Below are 21,597 nucleotides of genomic sequence, written 5' to 3'. Positions count from 1 at the left end.
ACTGTGGAGGTAGAGGGCTGGGTTTTTTTCCCCTCAAGTAATTGAGAAGGAAGAGAGCGGTACCAGCCCCTTTCTCCTCAACTTTTCAAAACGATTACTGCTCAGCACTTTATAGTTATTCATTCAGGTCTCATGCAAGCAAAACAAGCAATTAAAGCCTTGTAAAATCATTGTGGATTGAAATGCATTTAAAAGTGGAGTGATACTGACCTTCCCTTTTGTAATTTTTGGGTACATTGTGTTGAGGTAACATTTGTCCAAGGTGTCTCTTGGTACAGTGCCTTCAAGGTCCTAGCAGCAAAGGTCTTAATTCTTGGGAGACATAACAAGTGGGCATTTAGCAGTGTACCGGCAGCTTGCTCTTCGGCTCTTCACAGGTGATAGGAACGCAGCCTCTGGTAATAAATTTGACTGTTTCAATTACAGTGAGCTTCTTGGTTCATCCACTTTTATTTTTAAGTTAAATCATGTATCATAAACCTGTAAACCAGTGGCAGCTTCAAATGTCTTAACATTTCCAAAGCTGTCTTGTCAAAAAGTCATCTTATTCTTGAGCTAAACATGTGACAGGGTCAGAGCAAACCTGATGCATTTTAAAAAGCAAGACCCAAACTCGTCTGGAATATGTCAGCTATGAAAGGAGAATTGCAGTCTAAGGTTAAACAAGCAAGGATTTCATTTGCAATCATTTTAATTGATATTGATTGCGTTGCTTGGATGTGGGGTCAAAGCAAGAGAGTCACTTCAAATCTAGACACTTTTTTTGCCTTTTAAAAAAGCTTTAGCGGCTTTGGCTGAAAGGCTGGGGGCTTGAGTTACTTTTTTTAGTGAAGTTTGCAATGGTGGAGAGGGCGGGAAAGTAAACCAAACAAGTATGTGTTATATTACAGGAAAAGTGAGAACTTCCCCATCCATGAAAATGGCAGCCTCCTGGCTGGGGATGCCAGCAGACTGCCTCCCGAAGTGCCCTGACTCTGGGGGGAGCCAAGCTGGGCTGGCTGCTGCCAGGCGGGGCTTCCAGCCAGGAGCCCCTGTGCCCCGCCGCGGGCCAGCCCTGCCGCTGCGGCTCCTTCCCCGTCGCTGCCCTCCCCGTGTGCTCTTTCTACCCCGTAGCTCTCCGGAGCAGAGCTCTCAAATTTCTCCTCCTCCCCACCATTGAAGTGTGCTGCTGCTCATTTTTAAGATCTCCACTGTGCATTTGATGCCTGTTCACCACATTGAGTTCAAATTCAATCACCTTGGTGTGGTCCTACCTGATACCCTCCGGTAGAGTTACCTCTTATCTCGTTCCTTTTTTCTCCTTTTTTTTCTCTCTTATTATTCAGCTCATTTCATTTGCTGTTGACGACTCATCTCTTCTTTTGCTGGCTCCTGTTCTTGCAGTGGTTTCTCTCTCTATGGACCCATCTTCAAATCCGTGCCTTAAAGTTAATTTCTTTCATGTACGTTTCTCATGTATATCTCCAATATTAGCTTTCCATTTGAATTACTGTCTCCTGTGTCACCTTTATGCAACTAAATGGACAGTAGATTTCCCTTAGTAGAGGTCCTGTCTGTACTTGTAACGTGCTTTGTCTACTTAGAAAGCACGAGAATATCAAGTCAGCATTTGTTTCGATGTTGCTGTTCTATAAACTGGGTATCAGGTCAACAGGAATATTTTAAAAGTAGCCTAATTAAAAGTAAATCTGTTTCGGTTCCTCTCTGAGCCAGGATCTCTCCCTGAACTATTAAACAAACATGTTTGACAGCCTTACTGCTAATTGCATGATAAAGTTGATATAAGGATAGTGCTTAGATCCTTGGGGGCTTTTCCATTGCAATTTTGCTGAGAGAAGCTGGAGGCAGAGAGGGACAAGCAGGGTCACTTTTAGTGGCAGCAGTGGGGGTTTTTTTGTTTCCTTTGCATGGATCCTTCTCCTGTTTGATGTTCAGTGGGATATTTCATGTTCCCCAACTTAAGGAATAAGTGCTGCAGTGAAGAGTTGTGGAGAGAGAAGCTGGAGGCTGTTTCCCTTCTGGGAAATCAGCCCGTATAATCTTTCAAAGTCGGCAGAGGCACTCTGGCAGGAGCGGAGCGTAACCAGTCCTTGGCTGCGCGTCTGAGCCTCGCAGCGTCCGATGGGCCCTGGGGACGGGGGATTGTAATGCGCTTGATTTCGCACCAGGGCTGCATTTTGAACCGATGCTTGAGGGTTGAGGGTAGTTATTTTATTAACTGTAGGTGTTATTTTTGTCCTCTGCACCCTAGCAGCACACGCAAGGTTTTTCATCTAGCTGTGTGGTTTTTGCACTTTTTTTCAGGTTCTTTAAGCGTTCCCTGTGTATGAAAGGTATTTACAACCCCAACCTCCCCCTACGTGCCTTCTGAGATCTCAAAGAGCTATGTAAACTCAGAGGATTAAGGCAGAGTTTGAGCTGGGCTGAGCAAACACGCGGTGATAACTCCAGCCAGCGGCTGGCTGCGGAGGGGAGCTTGCGCCAGGGTCCTCGAGGGCTGGTGGTTATTTCCTGATCAAACAGGTGACGTGGAGGCCACTGTGCAGAAGTCTTTTGCTGTGGCATTTTAGGGGTGGGAACGGTCTCATTCCAGAGCCGAGGGCCGTGCACCCGCATTATTCATAGCTTTATTTATAAACTGAGTGGTGTGCACCTTGAGTGTCTTTGGAGATTGCAGCTGTGCCCCGGTGACAGAAGAAAAATGGCTTTTCAGGAAGGAGTGTTCCAGGTGATTAACGGTGTCACCAGCTCTGCCGCAAGCAGAGGTGCAGTTGCATAATGTTAACTAGCTCGGGCCAAATAGCGATGACAAAAATTCACAGAGATTTGTATTATGGACCTCAAAATCTGTTGCAGAGTCTAGGTTACATGCTTGGGTTGCAAGCCTGCGCTAAGGTCTTTGCCAGTGGATCTTCACAGCTACTGGTGTGCAAGGTAGAGCTGAACTGTTCTTTGATATCTGTACATCCACATAAGCAAATGGGGAGATAGAATCTGTATGTTTCATGGAATAACTGCCAGGAAAGAGGCCCTAAAGAAAGGCCTAATTCTTTTTTATCTGTAACCATGCAGCCAATTAGAACCATCTGCTCTCCGTCTGCAGCCCAGACAGACGAGGGGCTGCAGATGGAGAGGCTGTAGCCTGCCCTGGAAGGTGTGAGAGCGATTCCTAAGTGAGGACAGGTAGGAGACAGCCCTAGAAGCAGTGAGTAGTAAGGAACAAAATAGTTTTGTATATTTTGGAACAAGATTTGGCAATCTCCTTCCTGGAACCAAGAAGAGAGAACGGGCCTGGATCCACCAGCTTTCCCTGCAGAAGGGGATTTACTGGCCCTGGCAGCAAAGGTAGCCAGGTTTGCTGACTCGTGGGTTGGGCAGAAGCCCCAAGGCTGGATATGAAGACCTTTTGACTTCAGGGCCTGAATTCAGACGTTGTTGCTGTGTGAACCTATAGGCTTCACGTGACGTGCAAATACCTGCTGGCCTGGGCTCGTCTGGGGGGAAGGCTCCAGTGGAGCCATTTGTCGGAAGGCCAGTCTCACCTGCCGGCTGGGATTTCTGGATTGAAGTTAAGGTACATAAATACACATTGGTCACTGCAGTGATGTACTGTATATTCTCTACACACTTAAATTTTCCAGCAATTGCCTGTGCACAAGCACAGATGCACATCCAAAAATAGTAAGCTCTTGTGCTAAGTGAGGTCCCCAACTTGGAGGTCGTAAACTTTAGTAAAAGAGCAATCACTGGAAGGCTCTTTTAGTAGAGTAAATAGAAAGGAAACAAAGGAGGCAAGAACAGAAACCCCATTAGCCCCCTCCTGCTCTCTGCCTGAGGCTGCAAAGAGGTCTGCATTTAGCAGCATAGCAAACAGCCCCGCTGTCACCCTCTGTCAGTAAGGAGAAGCTGAGTTCAGTGTCCTACCTTCCCAGCAAAAGCCAAGTCCTGTGAGCTGCATCCTCTGCTGACGTGGGGAAGAACAGGCCCACGGAATAGGCTTTCTTGTCACGGGGCTGAGAAACTTGGCATCTTCTCCGCGGCTGCCCCAGCCGTGCTGCGGGGCTGAGGCTGCCTCCCTCCGCCCTCCGTGGCTACCAGGGCTTGGGTCTTAATTCACGGCTGTTTGGAAAGTGCTTGAGATTCTTGGACGCAAGTGGCACTACAAGTGAATGCATTATTTCCTTGGCTTTGATCCAGCTGTGACTGTAGTCCCTGAATTAATTTTGCTAGTAGCTCAGTGATGAGACAGACCTTAAATCTCCAAACAAAATGGGGATAAAAAGCTAAATTTCTAAGTAGGGAATTTTGTAGGAATCAGTAAGGGGAAGAACACAGATTTCCAGCCTAGTTATGTGGTGAAGTGAATAGTCAAAAACCTGCAGTGAATGTGCTGCGGGTACTGAGGGAAGACTTTCCCTAAGGCATGAACAGAGGCCCAATCCCCACGTGAAGCCAGCTAGAATTTAAACCGAAATGGCCATTTACTGCCTTTGAAAGCAACCTTAAAAGCGAATACTGCACACTGAGCCAGGAGTGCATTATTTGCTGGTGCTTCAGGTGGTGGCATTCCCCTGCCACAGCCTCCTTTCTCCCGTACCAGGGGCCCGCGTCACCTCATGCAGCATCTTCCCTGTGTCTGCTGTCACGTTGCAGCTGCGTCTGCCTTTAGGAAGAAGCACACATTTTTGGTGTCTTCTGTTTCTAATGTTTTGCTGAGTATCAGTTAACAGATGTCATTTCTATTGCACTAGTTTCTGATGAGTTACTAAAGCTTGGCATTTTGATTTCTATCTCAGCAGCTTCCCAGTAAATAGGACAATGTGACCTTCTTTAAGTGGCATCTCAAACTGCTGCTTTAGAGTGTTATCTTAAAACTAAAAACCAAAGTGAGCAACTAAACACTCATTTGTATTCCTCGTTTTGTCATTCATGGAGAATAATGCCAGACAATCATTTTCCTTGCTCTTCCACTAGCTGGGGACTTGGCAAGCTGAGCTGTATTCTGGTGCGTTCTGTGCCTCTGAGACAGTGCTACTTATTTTAATTTTGGGGTGGGGGTTGTATCTTTGGGGGTTTTGCAACTTGCTGTATGCACGTGTGCTTTAAGAGGAGCTTGCCAGCCGCACGGGACCCCTCTGCAAGGCGCATGGAGATTGGGTGTTGGCTGATGGTCTGGGAGCCTGGGTTGGGGTAGGAAACAGCTGTATGTTACTGTCGTGATTCACATTTCAGTGTCTCTGACCCTGAAGTGTCAGTGCATCATCTCGCTTCACAGGGAAGGGTAACTTTAAGCAGTGAGTGATTTGGAGTGGAATCAGCATGTTGCACACTGAGGCAGTCAATTCACTAATTAAACGAGAGGGGGAGGAAGTAATCTAGAGCAATCAGCAGGGCATTTCATCCCAATTCCTAATTTTCTTTTTTGTTGGGCTTTAGTTTTTGAGAGACTAGAGAGCTAATGATTTTCATGAGCTCTTTTGCAGTACTGAAGATGCGTGCGTTGACGTGAGCGAGTTGCATTGCGAGCTCCATTCACGTAGCATACAAATATCCATGATGTAGTTGCTTGAGTCAGAAGCGAGGCGTTTAGAAAAAGCTGGGCGAGGCATTTAGAAAAATTTCTGTGGCTGAAGTTGACAAATTTTGGCATGGTGAAAAGTGCTTTTAAAGTATCTCCTAATCTGATATGTTCACCTCGCATAAAAAATTAATTGGGATAGAGATTCTGCAAAACATTCCAAAAAAAGTTCCGTTTTTACCTTTGAGCAGTTAATAAAAGGCATTGGGGAAAAATTTATCTAGCTGTAGTGAACCAATGTCATAGTGATTTGGCATATTATTTCTTAAACTCTTTTTCTGTGTGGTGTGTAGGGGGAGAAGTCGGTACATTGCCACCAAGAGTTCAGCTTTGAGTCCTCAAAGATGCCGGGGACAGCACTGGTAGTTCCCTTCTCTGATCTCAGCTCCTGTGTTAATCATTCTGACACGACGTACCTGCTTTTAAACGGTGCTCAGGTGGTATGCTGCAGTCCTGGTTCGGGGCAGACCCTGAGCACTTAGAAGTGTTCAACCTCTGTTCTGTGTTTAGATCCCATTGATCTTGGCTTGCTTATTGAATGGATGGTAGGCTTTAGAAGTGCATTTCTCCATATGAATGCTACTGTGAATCAGAGACTCTCAAGCCCAAGGGGGGGTCTGATACGTTGCTTTCTGAGATCAGAAAGAAAACAAAATAAAAACCACCTCTGTTTCAGTTGAACAGTTAAAGGCTTTCCTTCAGAATGCTGATTTGTTCATGTGCTGTTGACGTATGGTTCCTAAATTAATCTGAAGCAAACTCATTTCCATAACCAGTTCCAGCATCTCTGAAATTAATCAAACACATAGCCTGGAGAGTATTCATCCTAATCTAATCTAAAATTACTGTTTGCATTGTGCGTGCCTAATTATTCATCTTAAGTCATCTCTGGAAAGAACATGCTGTCTTGTTTGTGTTTTTATTCAATATTTATACTGCTTAATGCTTAAAAGTAGTCTCAAAGAACTTAAAGAACTTACTGTTTTTTTTTCCTCCTTTACAGAAGGACATGTCGCTAAAGCCTCAGGAGCGGAAGGAGAAATGGGAGAGGCATCCAGGAAAGAAACCTAGAGAATCTGAAAACTGTGTGTCTGCTGAGCCAAGTGAAAATGGCCATAACAATGATGCTGGGAGCTCCGAGAGAGAGGCAGAAAGAGGCAAAGAACGGATGAAGAAGAAACTCCCCTTGAAGCTATCCAAACAGGTAGGGAAATGATTTCTCATCTGAAGTAGCTGGCATTGGCCACTGTGAAATGTTGTCCTGCTGGCAGGCTGGGGCTGTTAATGTAACTGGCTTCTCTGGTAACTTGTGCTGGTGAAAACAACGTCTCTTACAAGGCTTCTGGCCAAGTGCACAAATCCCGTGTTGTGGGCAAGTTTCCTAAGCTAAAATGGAAGACCAGGTGTGCTGGGTAATGTAGGAAGGAAGGAGCAGACCTCCCTTGTGTCCCGCAGCTTTGAGACAGTGTGGTAATTCACACCATAGGTTTGTGGCTCTTGCAGTCTTAGACACAAATAGAGATCATCAGTCGGATCATAGCCTTCTTTTGGGGAAGGCGTGCTTGTTAATGTGCACCTGGAAGTTGCAAGCATGAATGTGTCCATCTCACGAATCAAGTTCAAGTGCCCCCAAAATAGTATGTTGAAAGGGAGAGAATATTCAAGTATTTTAGAAGTGGAAGGTCCATTTGGAAGAAGTTGTGCTCTGCGGAGTCTTTTCTCTGTGCCCATCTAAGATGTTGTAGAGCATTAATGAATTAAGAGTTGTCATGCTGGAGGGGACGGTTGCGGAGACTCCCGTCCGAACCACGGTGTGTACAGAGCCGGGCGGTGACAAAGAAGAGGCACTATGGCTGGCAGGCTATTTATCACCCAGCTGCTGCTCAGCAGGGAGATTTGTTGGTGACTCAGTGCTCGTTCATCAGTTTGAAATCCGCATGGCACAGCAGCCAATATGTAGGAACAAACACTTCCCCGGTTGTCCGTTAACATGGTGCCAAATGGCAGCCAGTGGGAAGACCAGTGTGCTTGGCCCTCCAGCATTTGCTCTGAGCTAAGAAGTACGCTACATGAAAAACTATTTTTTATTCTCCGTGATGCAGAGAAAAAGAGCTGTTTAATCCAAGCACACCTTCTGTTCTGTGAAACTTGTTCTGTATGTGTGCCAGACAACGAAAGACTGAATTGTCCAGTTATTGGAAGTGTTTTTTCACACTTTGAATATTTCGGGATTTGAAAGGATTGTTAAGGTTATCTAGTATAACCCCCTGCGTAACTTCACCACCACACACAGTCTTTGGTGATTGTGTTATAGCATATTCGTTCAGAAGGGCTCGTCACATTTTATGTTAGAAATTGTAATGGTCTGCTCCTGGCCCCACTCTTCTGGTGGCTAATTGTTCTCATTAACAAATTAGGTGACTTCTGTTTTCTTCCTTTTCATTTAAAAAAAATAGTCGGACTAATTCAGTACAAATAACTTATGTAAAGGTGTTAGTACTTTTCTGCTTGCAAACATTTAGGTAGCAAATCATGTAACCATCCACTCCTAGTAAAATATTTGCCAGGTTTGTTTTCTTTTAACTCCTCCAAGTGATACCAAATGTTTTGGTTTTAGACTCCTTGGTGTATATGTAGTTAAAATATATCAAGTTTCTTGTTTGTTTTTGCTAGTAGTTGAGTGGTAGGCTTTCAGTTCCCCCTCTGGTTACAGGTGCAATGAGTTTGTGCACAGATACTTGCTCTGTGCAAATTAAAATGACTTTTTATTATGGGTGAATAGATGCACATTTTAGTTTCAATGAAAGTTTGAGCAACTGGGATCCTTTTCTCGGCATCCAACCCCACAAAATGCCAAGCATGTATTTCACCAGAAGTCCCTGGCCTTGCTGTAAAATGTTTGGAAGCAATAGTGCTGGATGGCATTCCTGCCTGCTGCTTGCACCAGGACTATGGCATTGTGCTTCATCAGCTCCTCTGCCTTTGCAAAGCTGCTGTTGTGGCAGGTTTTTCTATTTACGTGAAAAGGCCCCAACCACCACTCCAGCGACCCTTGCAAAGTACGGATAAAGCTGGCTGGCTTTCCGCTCTAGTCCCCAGAGTAACCTTACAAATGCTCGTGTTGATGCAACCAAGAGTGGTGCAGTGCGAGTATGGAAACAAGGAGCGCCGCAGGAGGTCATTAGGTCTCAATTGCCACCAAAATCTCTCTAACGTGAAAGCCTGCCTTCAGTAAATACGGCCTTTCTACCGGTTAGAGAGTTCCTTCGGGTCTAAAATTACGGTGCAGCGAGTTCAGTGCATTTCAGGTGTTGGCACCGTTGGGATGTGTGGGGCCGCGCTCTGCCGGGCAGCGGGGGTGAGCCGGTTCCTCACCCGCTGCAGAGGAGGATAGGGTTGTTAACAGTGACATCTTCTCCATGATATTAAAACTTAAGTTTCAAGTAGTTGTGGCCACTAGGGATTTCATGACACTTCCTTAGAAATCTTTGGGGTAAGAGGTTTTGTTACGCTGGCTGAACTCCAGATTCTGTAATTATATGCTGCTGCCTTAGTTTACCAAACATTTAGATTATTTGTATTTCAGCTCTGAAAAATGAGACCACTGTTATCTCCTTCTTCTGGCTAGTATTTGGCTGCTGTCAGTTATTAAATAGGGTATTTGCTGCCACATTCATGAAAACCTGAATTCATCTTTCATTGTTTAATCTTTTTTTACCTGTAAGTATGAGTAACAAGCCCCAAAAAGAGCGAGGAGCTTGCACAAAGAGTACAAAATAAAACCTGTGATGAATGACTCATTAATACACTGTGCCTCTTTAAACAAGTCACACTTAGAATTCATCTTTTATTGAAAAGAGAGTTTTTTTAAATACCTTTTATTATCCTAGCTGCTATAGTTGTGAAAACCAGGCAAGTTTTCAAGTCTGTAAGGTTGACGAAAGTAGCAGCAGAATCTACTCTAGATAAACTAGGCTATTCTTAGTTCAAACTAATTATGCAAATGATATAGACAAGTTCAATAATTTTTCCTTTTTTTAATAACCACAAAGTTCACACCTAGAATTCTGGCATTTCCTGCCAAGCTGTCTAGACAAATTGGCTGTAATATTAAGTTTCCTGGAATTTGGGGGTGATTTTTGCATCTCAGGATTATTAAACATAGGTTTATACCTAATTTGGAAAGCTTACTGTAATTAATGCTAATTATATTGAGATGTTGCTTAGAAATTACTGTTCAATGTGTAGCTTTCCTTACACTCTCATCCCTTCTCTTCACAATGCTACTGAATTGTCATCTTTTCTGCGCAGCCTCCTCTAATAAATCAAATTGGGCATTATAATTATGGCATTCTGCTAATCCTTGTAGAGAGGTGCAAAGTGGTAAGCTGATTTGAGTGCCAGGTTGTCTGCTTTGTTTAGAAAATTAGATTAATACTTCACTCCTTTTGATAAAGCATCCCGATTTCTATTTGCTCCTGAATATTTGGTTCTTCTGTACCTCAGGGTATGGGGAGAGGGCTGCAGGACCCAGTCTGTCCTTTCCAGCCTATTACTCCAACTGTGTATAAAAAAAAAATCATTCAAACACATTTATCCCCTGCTGTAACCAAGCAGAGGGGAAAAAAGGCATTTCAAATAGATCTAGGTCCTTTGGCCAAAGATTTGTCAGGATTTGGGGCTGTTCTCAATGCATGTGTGCAGGGAAAGGTGCTGACTTGAACCTGCTGCTCTCCGATGGGAATCACCAAAACCTCTCACCGTCACCAGGGGTACGTCAAGGAATGAGAAAGTGTTTAAAGCTGTGACGTATTTTAGTGTAGCCAGAGTGGCCTGCAGTAAAGCTTGCCCCTTTGGAAGTGTGTAGTTGCCTCCAACACGGGAGCATTTGTTGGAAATTGAGTCATTGCCTTTTTTAAAAGCCACGTCCAAGACTAACCCAGTGGTTTGTGGACGGGAATCCCCACCGCAGCTGCAGACGGTGCCGGTGGGGCAGAGGCGCCCATCATCTCTTGAAAGGATTCCTCTGTGGTTGGGTGTATAATTCACTCAGATGAAGTAAGAGGTAGATATAAGATGAAAGTTCCAGTTACGCTTCTTTGCGTTGTCCTAAGTGATTCTTCTACTTTTTGGAGAGTTACCCTTTGAACTTTGAGTCTGTTTTTCATTAGCCTTAGCTGAGCTGTTCTGCTGTTTTCTGGGTTCATTTTTGGAGTTGCTTATTCCTCTGAACATCTCAGCAGCCTGGGGTCACCCTGGATGTAGAACAGTGTGTTTTTTTCTGAGCTTCAGGACCCGTTGCCATTTCTGTACATAGACTGAAAATGGGCTGACCTCCTTCTGAAAAGAGCTGGGGCTAACAGGAAAGAGTTGCTGGTATCTCAGGTTAGCTTAACCTCAAGCTCTGTGGTTAGTCAGCTCGGGAGCATCACAGTGTATTGAATATGTTTAGATGTTAAATACGGCTGTAATAACACTCTGTTCTGCAAATAGTCATTTGTCATGAAGATGAGTGTCTTACACCTCCTCCTTCCTTTTCTCGCCCACTGTTTAAATCACCCAAGATGAGGAAGAGTCTCAAAGAAGCTGAGAAGAACAGGGTGGTGTAGCACGTATTTAGTGCTCATAAATAGCGTGCTGGGTTTGGAGCCTGGGAGGAAGGGGCAAGAAAGCTAAGGCTGTCGTGTTGCTCTGGAGGTGTGACATCTGGGTGACTTCAGCAGAGCTTCCCGAGGGAGGGGAAGCGGCCTTAATTCCTGTGTCTCATTCACTCCCCAGCCCTCGTCAAACTGCTGAGCATTATTGATGATTAATGTATATTGTTGCTGTGGCTCTTGCTGGACTGCAACTGCTAAATTACATTAACATGTTTGATTACCTATTCATGTGATTTTTTTTCTGTGATGCCCGTCAGCTCTTTATCCAACATTCACTGATGAATGTAACACCCTTCCCTGCCCCCCAGGGGAGCACTGCTCTGGGTTACTGCTGATCGCAGCTAAAGGTGATCCGCTAAGTCGTTTTCCCTCCAGGGTGCACGTTGTTCCTTCTGATGTCTAGGTGAAAATTGATAGCTTGTCTTCAAGCCAGGTACATATCCTTGGCCCCGTTTTGTGTGTGGTGGTGGTACTGGGGCTATGGGGCTTTTCCTAAGGTAGAGAGAAACAGTCTAGCAGCTCATCTGGCTGATGAAATACCTCGTGTGGAAAATTTCCTTTGGCATCATACTGCTTGTGCTGACAGTTGGGCAATAGGAGCACGCAGCTGCTGGATTTTTAACTGTATCTTTCCGGGTAATGATAAATGGTTATCGAAAACTTGGATGTGCTTTGGAAGCCACTGGTGGGTTGGAGGCAGAGCGTTTGCTTAGTGAGGTGGAGTTCAGAGACTGAAACGTACCTTTCTGAGCTGAGGTTCAGCATCCATGGAGGAGAGCGAGTTCAAAAAATAACCTCTGTAGTCTGTCTACAGGCCAGAGGACAGGTATGGATCTGCCTGTCCTTCCATGTCTTAATAATGTAGCGTTTGGAAGCTGAATTGTGTCTAAGAGGGTCCAAATATAATAGTAACTTATTCCGTTACCTTCAGTATCTCAGGCTACTAAAAGTAAATGAATTCTAGGCAGCCAACTTCAAAAAAAAAAAAAAAAAAAAAAAAAGAAGAAAAGAAAGGTTGCCTTTAATGTGGCTTTTGGGGATTGGTTTGGTTTGGTGTGTGCTGCTTTGGTGTTTGCATTTCACTGCTTTTGAACACTGAAATTATATAAACCTGTTTCTTTTTGTTTCTAATTGATGTTACCCTTTTTGTTAGCAGATATTGTTATTTAAATGTTCTTTGAAACTAAACAACAAAGCAAAAGGGAAAAAAAAGTCCATTTTCTTTTAATCAGGAAAATGTTGCTTCATGTATTGCTTAAAACCAGGATCCATTTCTACCTTTGTAAGTACAAGAATTTACAATTTGGACATGAAAGCTCTGTACCAATTAGTTTTAAGTATGCATTTATGATTGCTAGGAGGGTTGGGCTGTTCACGTAGCGCATGTTATCTGCGTGAAGTCTCCCTGCCGCTGACTCCAGGCAGGCTGTCTGGGAGCCCGGGGAGGTGGCTTCGGCTGGTGCTTTGAGCCCCTCCAGCTTGAGCCAAGGGCAGCGGCGGAGGCCTGGGCCGGCGAGGTGTGGTGCTGGGATTCAGCAAAGCCTTTCCGAGCACGTGCTCGCTTTTCAACATGTGAACGGTCTTGCTGGCTTCAAAGCGCTTAATGAGGTTGTAGTGCCGGGGGCCCGGGCCCGGGGGGATTTCGGAGGGGGTCCTTATTTCCGGCTGAGCAGGGCCGCGCGGCGCAGGCACAGATGGCCTCGCCGTGCTCTCTCACGCTAATCTGCAAGTGCAGAGACTTCACAGCTGCCTGGGAAACCACTGGGGAGTAACCGTGCAAAGTACTGAAATGGGCAATACAGTATTTAGTCATTAGGTTTGCTAATCCGAGGCCTAAAATCAGCCTCATTTCAATCAATAGCAATCTGTTTGCACTGTCAGGAACTAATTTAAAAATCTGCTTTAAGTCCTGGCTAGGCACTTGGTATTCTGTTTTCCGGATCAAAGTAGAGGGGAAGCAGTGGGCATAGCACAGCAGTGGCAGGAGGAGGAAAAATCCTTTGTAAATAAATACTGGATGTTTATTTCCCAAATGAAACCCTGCTATTACAAAGAAGTGCTGTTTTTGCTAAATTTATCCAAGAATTCGTCGAGATTCTTGAAGTGGCTGCAAAGCCCACTCTGCAACGGAGGGCAAACTTTGCAGCGTGTTTGGTTTCTTTAGTGTTTCTTTAAAGTGCTGTACAAACCTTAGACAATTAAAGTTTGTGTTATAGGTGCAGCACAGGTAACTTCATCACAGGATTGCAGCCACCTTTTGAGAGCTACAGCACAGCTTCAGTAACAGGTCTCTGTAAACACTGTGCTTCAGGAGTAGTGCAAAGTCGTGCCATAAAACCACTGGAACTACAGCAGGAGAAGGCCTTTGCTTAAGCTGGAAAATGCAAAACCCTCTGCAGTTCTGGTAGGGAAACATAAATTGAGGAGACAACGTTTATTAGAATTGGAGGGGGAATCCAGCTGTTTTTAGACTAACGCTGAAACATGAAACAAAAGCGTATGCTGGATTTTACTGCACTGCGAATATTATTTTCTGAACGGAGCGACACAAAGTCTGTTTTGGCTGCTGAAAGTGTTATATGTAGGAGAACGTGGCTTTGTGTTTTTCAGTGATGTAGTGAAATACTTATTCACTTGTCTGGACCAGTGGGTTCCCCTTTTGTAGCTGACCCTCGCTTGCCGGTAGTGCCGCTCTACGTGCCCCGCCTGTCCCTGCTCTTGTACGACTCGCCTGATCCTCCCGGAGAGGCTCAGCTGCCTCTGAGCGCGGCTCCTTGGTGCGCCCCAGCCCCGGAGCGCAGCCGGGGGACGCTGGCTCGGTGCTGGCTCGGGCAGGGCTTGCTCAGCTGGACCAGCACCGTGCTGCCCTGGGCTTTGCTCCTGCTTGGGTGGGGACTGCCCGCGGGTGGCGGAGCAAGCAGAGGTTGGGTGGCCGTGGGTACAGGGATGCAGCGTCTTGCCACGTGCACTCCGTGCTTTGTATTTAAGGATCATAACGTTGTTATGATGATATTGACGCTGCTGCATTCAGAACCGGACCCTGAGGCTTTGCCTGCAGCATTGGCTTCTACCGTCTTCGTCCCAGCTTTTCCTCTTCTCCAAAATTCCCGTCTGTCCCCATTCACCTCTCCCACTTAACAGCATTTGGGCAACAGCAGTGTGTTCAGACCTCCAGATGGCTGCTGGCATTCTTAACATGTGTTAGAGCAGGTCTAGAGAGCACGGTGATTAAAGCACTGGATGCTACCAGTGCTTTCTCTGCATTGGGACTTCTTATGCTACCTCTAGTGGAGCTGAACCACAGCGTCTTTGGGGGCCTTACGTCTCCATCTCAGTTCCCCATCCGAGAAGATGCGATAGCTGCAGACCAGTGAAGTGTGGCCGAACAGACGTCGGTCTCGAGTGGCACACAGACATTTCGTAAAACGGAGCAATCTGGGGGAAGCCGCTCAGAGCAGCTCTCATCTCACAAGGCTCATCCCTAGCAAACAGGGCAGACTTGACCTGACATCCCCGGTGTTTTCAAAGTTAAAACAGGTCAGAAAATTGAAGGGATAGGAAGATAGTGAAGTCACACCGCTACAGTGTAAGAAAGTTATGTTGTATGTATGTGAAGAATCAAACCAGTTATAAGCTCCATGTTTTAAAACTCCTGCAGGTCGCCTTTAACTTCTCTGCCTGCAGTTAGATGGCTGATAAGGACCTTAGGTCACATTTGCTTAAATATAGCCTCAGACAAGAGCAGAAAAAAGAGAAACAAAGCAATCCTCTCTTCTCGCTGATGTTCTGTAAGTAGCTGTGAATGAATCTCATTACAATGGCTTCTTTTGAAAGGGAGAAATAAAAAGGAAATTTCATTGCTAACAACTTATGTGGCATCAGATGCTATAAAAAAGGTTGTTGGTGGTCATTGGTTACGTTGTTATAAAAGAAGAGCTAAATGGTTTGTAATTTAGAGACGGGGATTTAATTACATGAAGTAATTTACAGGAAGCTATAACCACTTGTATCTTTTTCTCTGTTGAATTTAATTGGTTGACACAATGCACAAAGTCGTCTTTCTTTTCCTTCTTCCCTCCTCTTTTTTTTTTTTTTGTTTTGTTTTGTTTGTTTTATTTGTATATTTGCTTTTGGAGAAGAGAAGGCACCAAGATAGAGCACTTCTGTTGTATCTCATGATTTTAGCAAATTGAAGAATGGAGAAACACAGTACTGCCTGAATGGTGCTCTGTCTCCGGCGAGCCCTGGTAGTGTGTGCTGTTTGAAGAGATTCAGAGCCTCGGCTGGAGGCTTTTCTTGTCCATCCCTTCCTGACAGCGAGACAGGGCACGTTCTGGGTGTCCTCTGAGCTGTGCAGAGCCCCTTCTCCTGGGTGCAATGCCGATGCTGCAGAAGAGGCTAGGACCTAGAAGCTGCTGAAGCAGCCATGGCCTTTTTGCATGTTGTTTTTCTGGTTTGGACAAGAAGTGTGTCAAGGGTTATTCCATCTTGATTTAAGCACTACCTGCCTAATATTTTAGCTAGCTTTGCACAAGGGTTTGGGATCTGTTACCTAATTTGTAGCCCCCATTCTCAGGCTTGCACCCAATGTCTGCAGTAAAATACAAAGCCTCTGAATGACAGCAGGTAGAGTATGGTTCCTTATGATCATTCCTGTAATTTTTGGGATGATGACAGGTATTTTTTTTTCTGTGTGTGAAACAAGCATAGTAGCTGTAGACGGACAATATTCTTCCTCTAGCATGCTTATCACTATAATAACTAAACCATCTGTGCAGCTCCAGTCTAAATCTGAGCTGATTTAAAACAAACATAAAAATGACATCCCAATGTCACTCGTGGTTGAAGCAGAATAAATATCTTTTGCATCAGATACTGTTACTTTCAACATGCAGAACTTGTCCGTGCTTACTGCTGGCCATGGATCTCCATTTCTGCAAGAGACTGCTGGGATCGGTGCACCAGGAGCTGTAGCAGAATCGCTTTGGCAGTTTCCAGTCTTTGCCTGAAGTCATTTAGTGGCACTGGTCCAGCTCACTTGGCTTTCCTCGTGGAAGCGTATCAAAGATGATGCTGTTTTCCACCTCTCAGTTGCTCTCGCCTCACAAACTGCAGCCTCGGGCAGTGTTACCCACATCCTTCGACCTCTTTCCAGCGTGGATTCTTAAGGGAGCTAATTTTCATACTTCTGCCTGATGGATGGTTTACACGAGCTGTTGAGAATATACACAGCTTGAGTAAGCACGTCTTTGGTTTGAAGACATCTTTGAGATAAAATAAGCACTTATTTTTTTCCCTTTAGTCCTTCAAGCAAGGTTACTAGTAGCTCTTCAGGTGAATGCCATTGCACTATTAATTTGGCAAAGTCAGTCCATGAAACCCGTGCTGTTTTCTTTAACGTTTTGTCTAAAAGAAACAGAAGAATTAAATAAAGCCAGCAGGGTTTTGTGATAGATTTAAAGCTCTTCCATGCTTACTGGTTGAGGGAGTCCTAAGGTGTAGTCGGGTATGTATGTATATTTTAACTCAGTAGTTGAAATATGCCTTGTCTGTATGTAGGTTTTTCCAGCTGTTGGCACTGTAAATTGATTCTAAAATTTTTCTGAAGTTGAGGCTTGATTTTTTTTTTTTTTTTTTTTTTTTTTTTAAATCCTAGCAAGGAGGATATTTCAAATGTTAAGTTTAGGAATTATACATATAAACTGTTATTATCATTATATCCAAAACTTTTTTTTTTTTCCTGGTAGCTTCCTCTCAATTTTGTTTCTTTGCAAGTTGTTTGGAGTTGTTGAGATTACAAAGCAAAGTATTATTTGGCTAGCTGCTGGATTCTGAAAGTTAGTGTCTAAAGTCAATTATGTAAATATGTGCAGGTTTTTTAATTTAAAAACAAATCTTTCACCTTCACCCTTCCTTCCACATTCCACTTTCTTCTGGTTAAAGGCTTTGATTTCGGTACTAGAGAAAGGAGCACAGGCTCGATTCTTCCTTCAGCTGCAGATCCAATGCAAGTTAAAGTTGAAGACGAGTGATAGGTTTCGTTTTGCACTCTCTAATGTTTCCTCTTACAGCCCTGCTTGACTCATGGACACTGAATAGTAAAAACAAGGAAAAAAACCTTTTCCAGGGGAAACCTTATCCACTGGAATAATATTGCTAAAAGAATCCAAGGACGAGGTAATGGATCAAGTAGTGGATGCTGTCCAGGGCAGCTAGAATAACAGTGCCGTGATGAATGGCCCTCTGATGCTGTAATATTGCAGCCTTCTGGAAGGTGGTGCTGGATCTCATATACTTGTCTTTCTCTTGCTTCTCAGAACTTTCGAGTGGCCGTAGGGCAATATTTTGTAATTTAACATGACATTTATTGGCTGTAGTGTCAGTCATAGGTATCTTTTTGGAGTTAGCGTCTCAGTCCTTTAGGATCGAAGATGGAGATAGTTCAGCTGGTCAGATAGGTCTGCTGTGGAGTACATGTGCAGCTAGAACATGAAACAAAATGTTATTTTTCAGTTATTTCAGTTTTATGATTATATTTTATTTTTCAGTTTATTTCGGTTCAGTTATTTTTCAGCTCGTATGGAGTCATTTCAGTGTATAAAGGTAAACAGGAACGACACGAAGGAAGAGAATCATATTACAAGTGTTGCCTGAATTGAGGTTTTTTAACTTGCTCCTCATTTGTACATGTGCTCTTTTTCTTCTAGGTGCATACTGCCAAAACCAATAATATAAAAATAAAAGTTATTCTTTGCTTACCACACAGGGAATAATCCCTACAGCAGAGATCAAAGTCTAGATCCACAAAACCTGAAGCCCATTCTGACAAGCGGAATTCAGCGTTTTCCCAGCACGCGTCCGTGCCCTCCTGTGAGAGGGGCTGGCAGCCCGGCCCTGAGCGTTACTGCGGGACGAGGTGGCGTAATGGCTGCGTGCCATTTTAGGTTGCTTCCCCATTTTCGTCTCTTGCTTTCCTTGCGACTAGCTCATTTTGTTCATAAAGCAGCTTGTAATTGAGTGTTTGACAAAGAAGTGTTTACAAGCAGTGTTTCTTGTGCATAACTGCCTAGCTGAGGGGAATAACAATTTGGGTCTGAATTTCAGCCCTCCTTTGTCACTGTCATATCCTCGTCGGTGGCAGTGGTGTCTCTGCTTCAAGCGAAAGATGGATTAAGATTGTTTCAGGGTATGGCACCGGCGTGGGGAATGCGTGCTCTTTGAAGAGGGTTGTGACTCTTCCTTGTGGCCCATGCTCCTCCTTTGTTCGTGTCTTGGTTTTGGACCACCCCAAGGTGTGTGCTAATTACCGTGTGTGGTGACTTCTGGGGTTTTAGAGGTGGAGCCTGCTAATTTAGGGGCATTTTATTCTGGTCATACGAAAGGTAAAGGTTGGAGTTTTGCCAGGTTTTAAGCCTTCTCTAGCCATTGCGTGGGGTGAGATGCTGTAGACTGTAGCTGTGCTCATCTGGGAACATGGCTGGAGTTCAGTCTTCATGGGTTGAAACCTCCAGTGCAGATGGGGCCTGTGTTACCAAGATAAAAGCCCCATTTAGCTATTGCTCAGAAAGAAAAGGACTCTAGGATCGAGCTTTGCAGTTCAGGCAGCATGTGGGTGTTTCAATTGTCCATGCCAAAACGCTTCTGCAAATTATGCCAACTGGGCAGGGTGTGGAGGGAACAGAAGCAAAAGTTATGCATGAGTAAGGAACAGCTCAGGCTTTATTTAGACCCATTATAGGTCATTTGCAAAGGGTACTCTTTTGGGGGGAGGAAGAGGAGGAGTGTCTTTTAAAGGGGCTGCTCGTTCCGTGTTTGCAGGAATTACCACGTTTAATCAGAAGTGATGGGAATCGGTGCACAGCGAATAAGCAGACAATCCCAAGAATCGTCTACTAATAACTGGAGGCACCCGGAGCTCCGGTCTGACTCCAGGTTGTGGGGCCGAATAGGGCAGCTCCCATTAACGTCAGTGCCCGTCTGTGACTAAAACCCGCACGTAGAGCTGAAAATAAATCACAGTATATGAAACAAAAGTCATGCAGTCGGGCATGAGTAAGAGTGGTACTCAGCCATTTTGGCCAGTGGGGTTAACTCCTTCCCTGCTGCTTGCGTGCAAGCAGGAAGCGATTTCTGTAGCAAGTCTGCTTTTCTGGGTATAGGCGTTACTCAGTGGTCGATACTGATCTGTTGAGCAAAAATAGATAAACAGTCACAGCTTTACAGACAAACTAGGAGTACGTTAAAGCAATGGCTACACTGCTCAGAACATCTCCGAATTAGTGATTGCTTGTCAGAGTGCTTTGAGCGTAGCAATGTACTGAATTGTTAAATTCTTGTATAAAGCAGACCACACGACACTCACATCCAGAGTGCCTTTTATTTGTCCTCATGCAAAATAGCTTTGCAGGTGTTTTGCGAAGACATCTTCCCAATCCCCTTAGCCTTGTTCTGAATCACCCTCATGCATTGAGTAGCTTGGTAAATAAAGAGTATGTTTTTATATGCCTGTACAAATGCTGGTCTCTTACAGTCCTTCGCAGCTAGATATTCCCTCCCTGTTTACCTGACTTGTCAAGAGCAGAGGGAGAAGAAAAATGTCTTTGTGGCAGCTTTTTTTTCCCTTACACTGAAGCAAAGGAATAAAGGGATTTTTTTTTTTTTTTTTTCCCCCCAGACAGTCTACCCACAGCAGCAGCACCAGGGACCTCTAGTAATTGATCAAGGGACACATTTGACCTTAGGGCTGCTTGTTAGAGAACGTTGTTACAGGCACGTTGTAATAGCAGATGTAATAAAGTCTACATTGTCCCAGAGAAAAAAAAAGTAGTATGTTTTTTGTGGTGGTTTTTTGTTGGTTTTTTGTTTTGGTTTGGTCTTTGGTTTTTTTTTTGCGTGCGTGTTATTTAGTAGGAACTGAATTGTTGTCTGGCAACCTTGGGTCACCTCAGATAGGCGTAAGCCTAAGGCAAAGCCAAAGGCAGCCGAGTTACAGAGTAAGTTGTATGGGAACTTGACAAATACCTGGTTGTTATCGTTTCTTGAAATTGAGAGCACAGGGAAGAATTGGGTTTATGAAAAATTATTTCAATTGCAAAATGAAAAAGAAGGTGTGAGTTGTGTCAAGAAATTAGCAGTGATGTAGGCCCTGGAGGCTTGCACCTGGGTGGCTCTGCCCTTAACTGGAGGAGGAGCATTCACGCATGCTGGGCTTTTGGTCCTGAAGAGGCTGGAAGAGCAGCTGTTGGATGTTCCTCAGCACCATCCCGCCGATGAGGCTGGATTAGGAGGGGCAGAAGTGGGAGCTCTCACAGACTTGTGAAGTCTTCTGGTAAGAGCCAGCTTTGTTTAAAAAAGAGAGTAAGGTCTCTGCTACTCGAGTCTTGTAAACACAAATAAAAGAAGATGCTCTTACAAGAAATTACCACCCCAAGGATTCATTTAGTTGAGAGCCTAAATCTGAGCGACTTGTTGATACGATGTGCTCCTCACTCCCCTAAGCCTTTACATAAATCCCACTTACCAGTTTACTCTTACTTCCATTTTTGTATTCTGATACCTCTTACTAGAATAATTGTGTTTTCTTCTATTTTGATAGATCCAGGCAAATAAAATGTGCAAGCTGTTGCAAGATGTATGTTGTGCTCCATTAATGGGACTCACAATAGGATTTCTGATCATTTCAGGGGCTTCCTTCTGTGGCATCATGTGCTTATTTTCCTAACGGTTATTATTTATTTATTTCAGCAGAATGTCTTTAACTTACATTGGTAATGACTTCAGCTGTATTCATTTGCAGAATGTAGAAAACAGAGTTTTTTGCAGTATTCGGCACCAGGTGACTTACATTGATCAGGTATATCCTGCTGTTCCCAGAGCTGTTGAGGTGTACAGTAATTGCTTAAGGTGTATCTGCTAAAACAGCTTAGTCTGAAAGGCTTTTTTAGTCATTTTATGCAACAAAGGCTGTTACTACAACTACACAAATGAGAGCCCTTAGTTAATTCCTAATTAAGTATTGATGTACTTGTTGACTCGAAGCTTATTCCGACAGAATTAGGATTTAATCAGTAAAAGTCAATCTTTTCCTTCTACCTATCTAAAAAATTAGCTGTTTCCAATGCTGAACTACGTATGTTAAAATAAAAATTAAACAAGTGATATGATCTTTTTCGCTATCACTGGCTTTCACCTGGAAGTCACTCCATAAGGAATTAACTTCTATGGGATATTTTTATTTCTGAATTTAATAGGAATCTTGATCTCTAGCACGATGGTAGTTAGTGTTTGAGTTGGTTTGGTTTTTTTTTTTTCCTGTTTCCAGACACTGCAGACACATAATTTTAAAACCCTTTTCCTCCTCCT

The 21,597-nt window shown here is 44.1% G+C and overlaps 1 protein-coding gene across 17 annotated transcripts in view; it reads left to right on the top strand.

The window, feature by feature from the left end:
• FBRSL1 (fibrosin like 1) overlaps positions 1-21,597 on the top strand; it is a gene marked incomplete at its 5' end in the record, with an annotated part of 551,881 nt that overhangs the window by 142,307 nt on the left and 387,977 nt on the right. For all 17 annotated transcript variants that reach the window (XM_082325239.1, XM_082325250.1, XM_082325246.1 and 14 more), the window contains one exon: positions 6,582-6,782. In XM_082325239.1, coding sequence (XP_082181365.1) covers positions 6,582-6,782 — 201 coding nt within the window. The remainder of the gene's footprint in view (positions 1-6,581; positions 6,783-21,597) is intronic.

Source organism: Platalea leucorodia (assembly GCF_965183815.1).
Source record: "Platalea leucorodia genome assembly, chromosome: 12".
Taxonomy (NCBI): domain Eukaryota; kingdom Metazoa; phylum Chordata; class Aves; order Pelecaniformes; family Threskiornithidae; genus Platalea; species Platalea leucorodia.
This window is presented reverse-complemented; position numbering and strand designations above follow the sequence as displayed.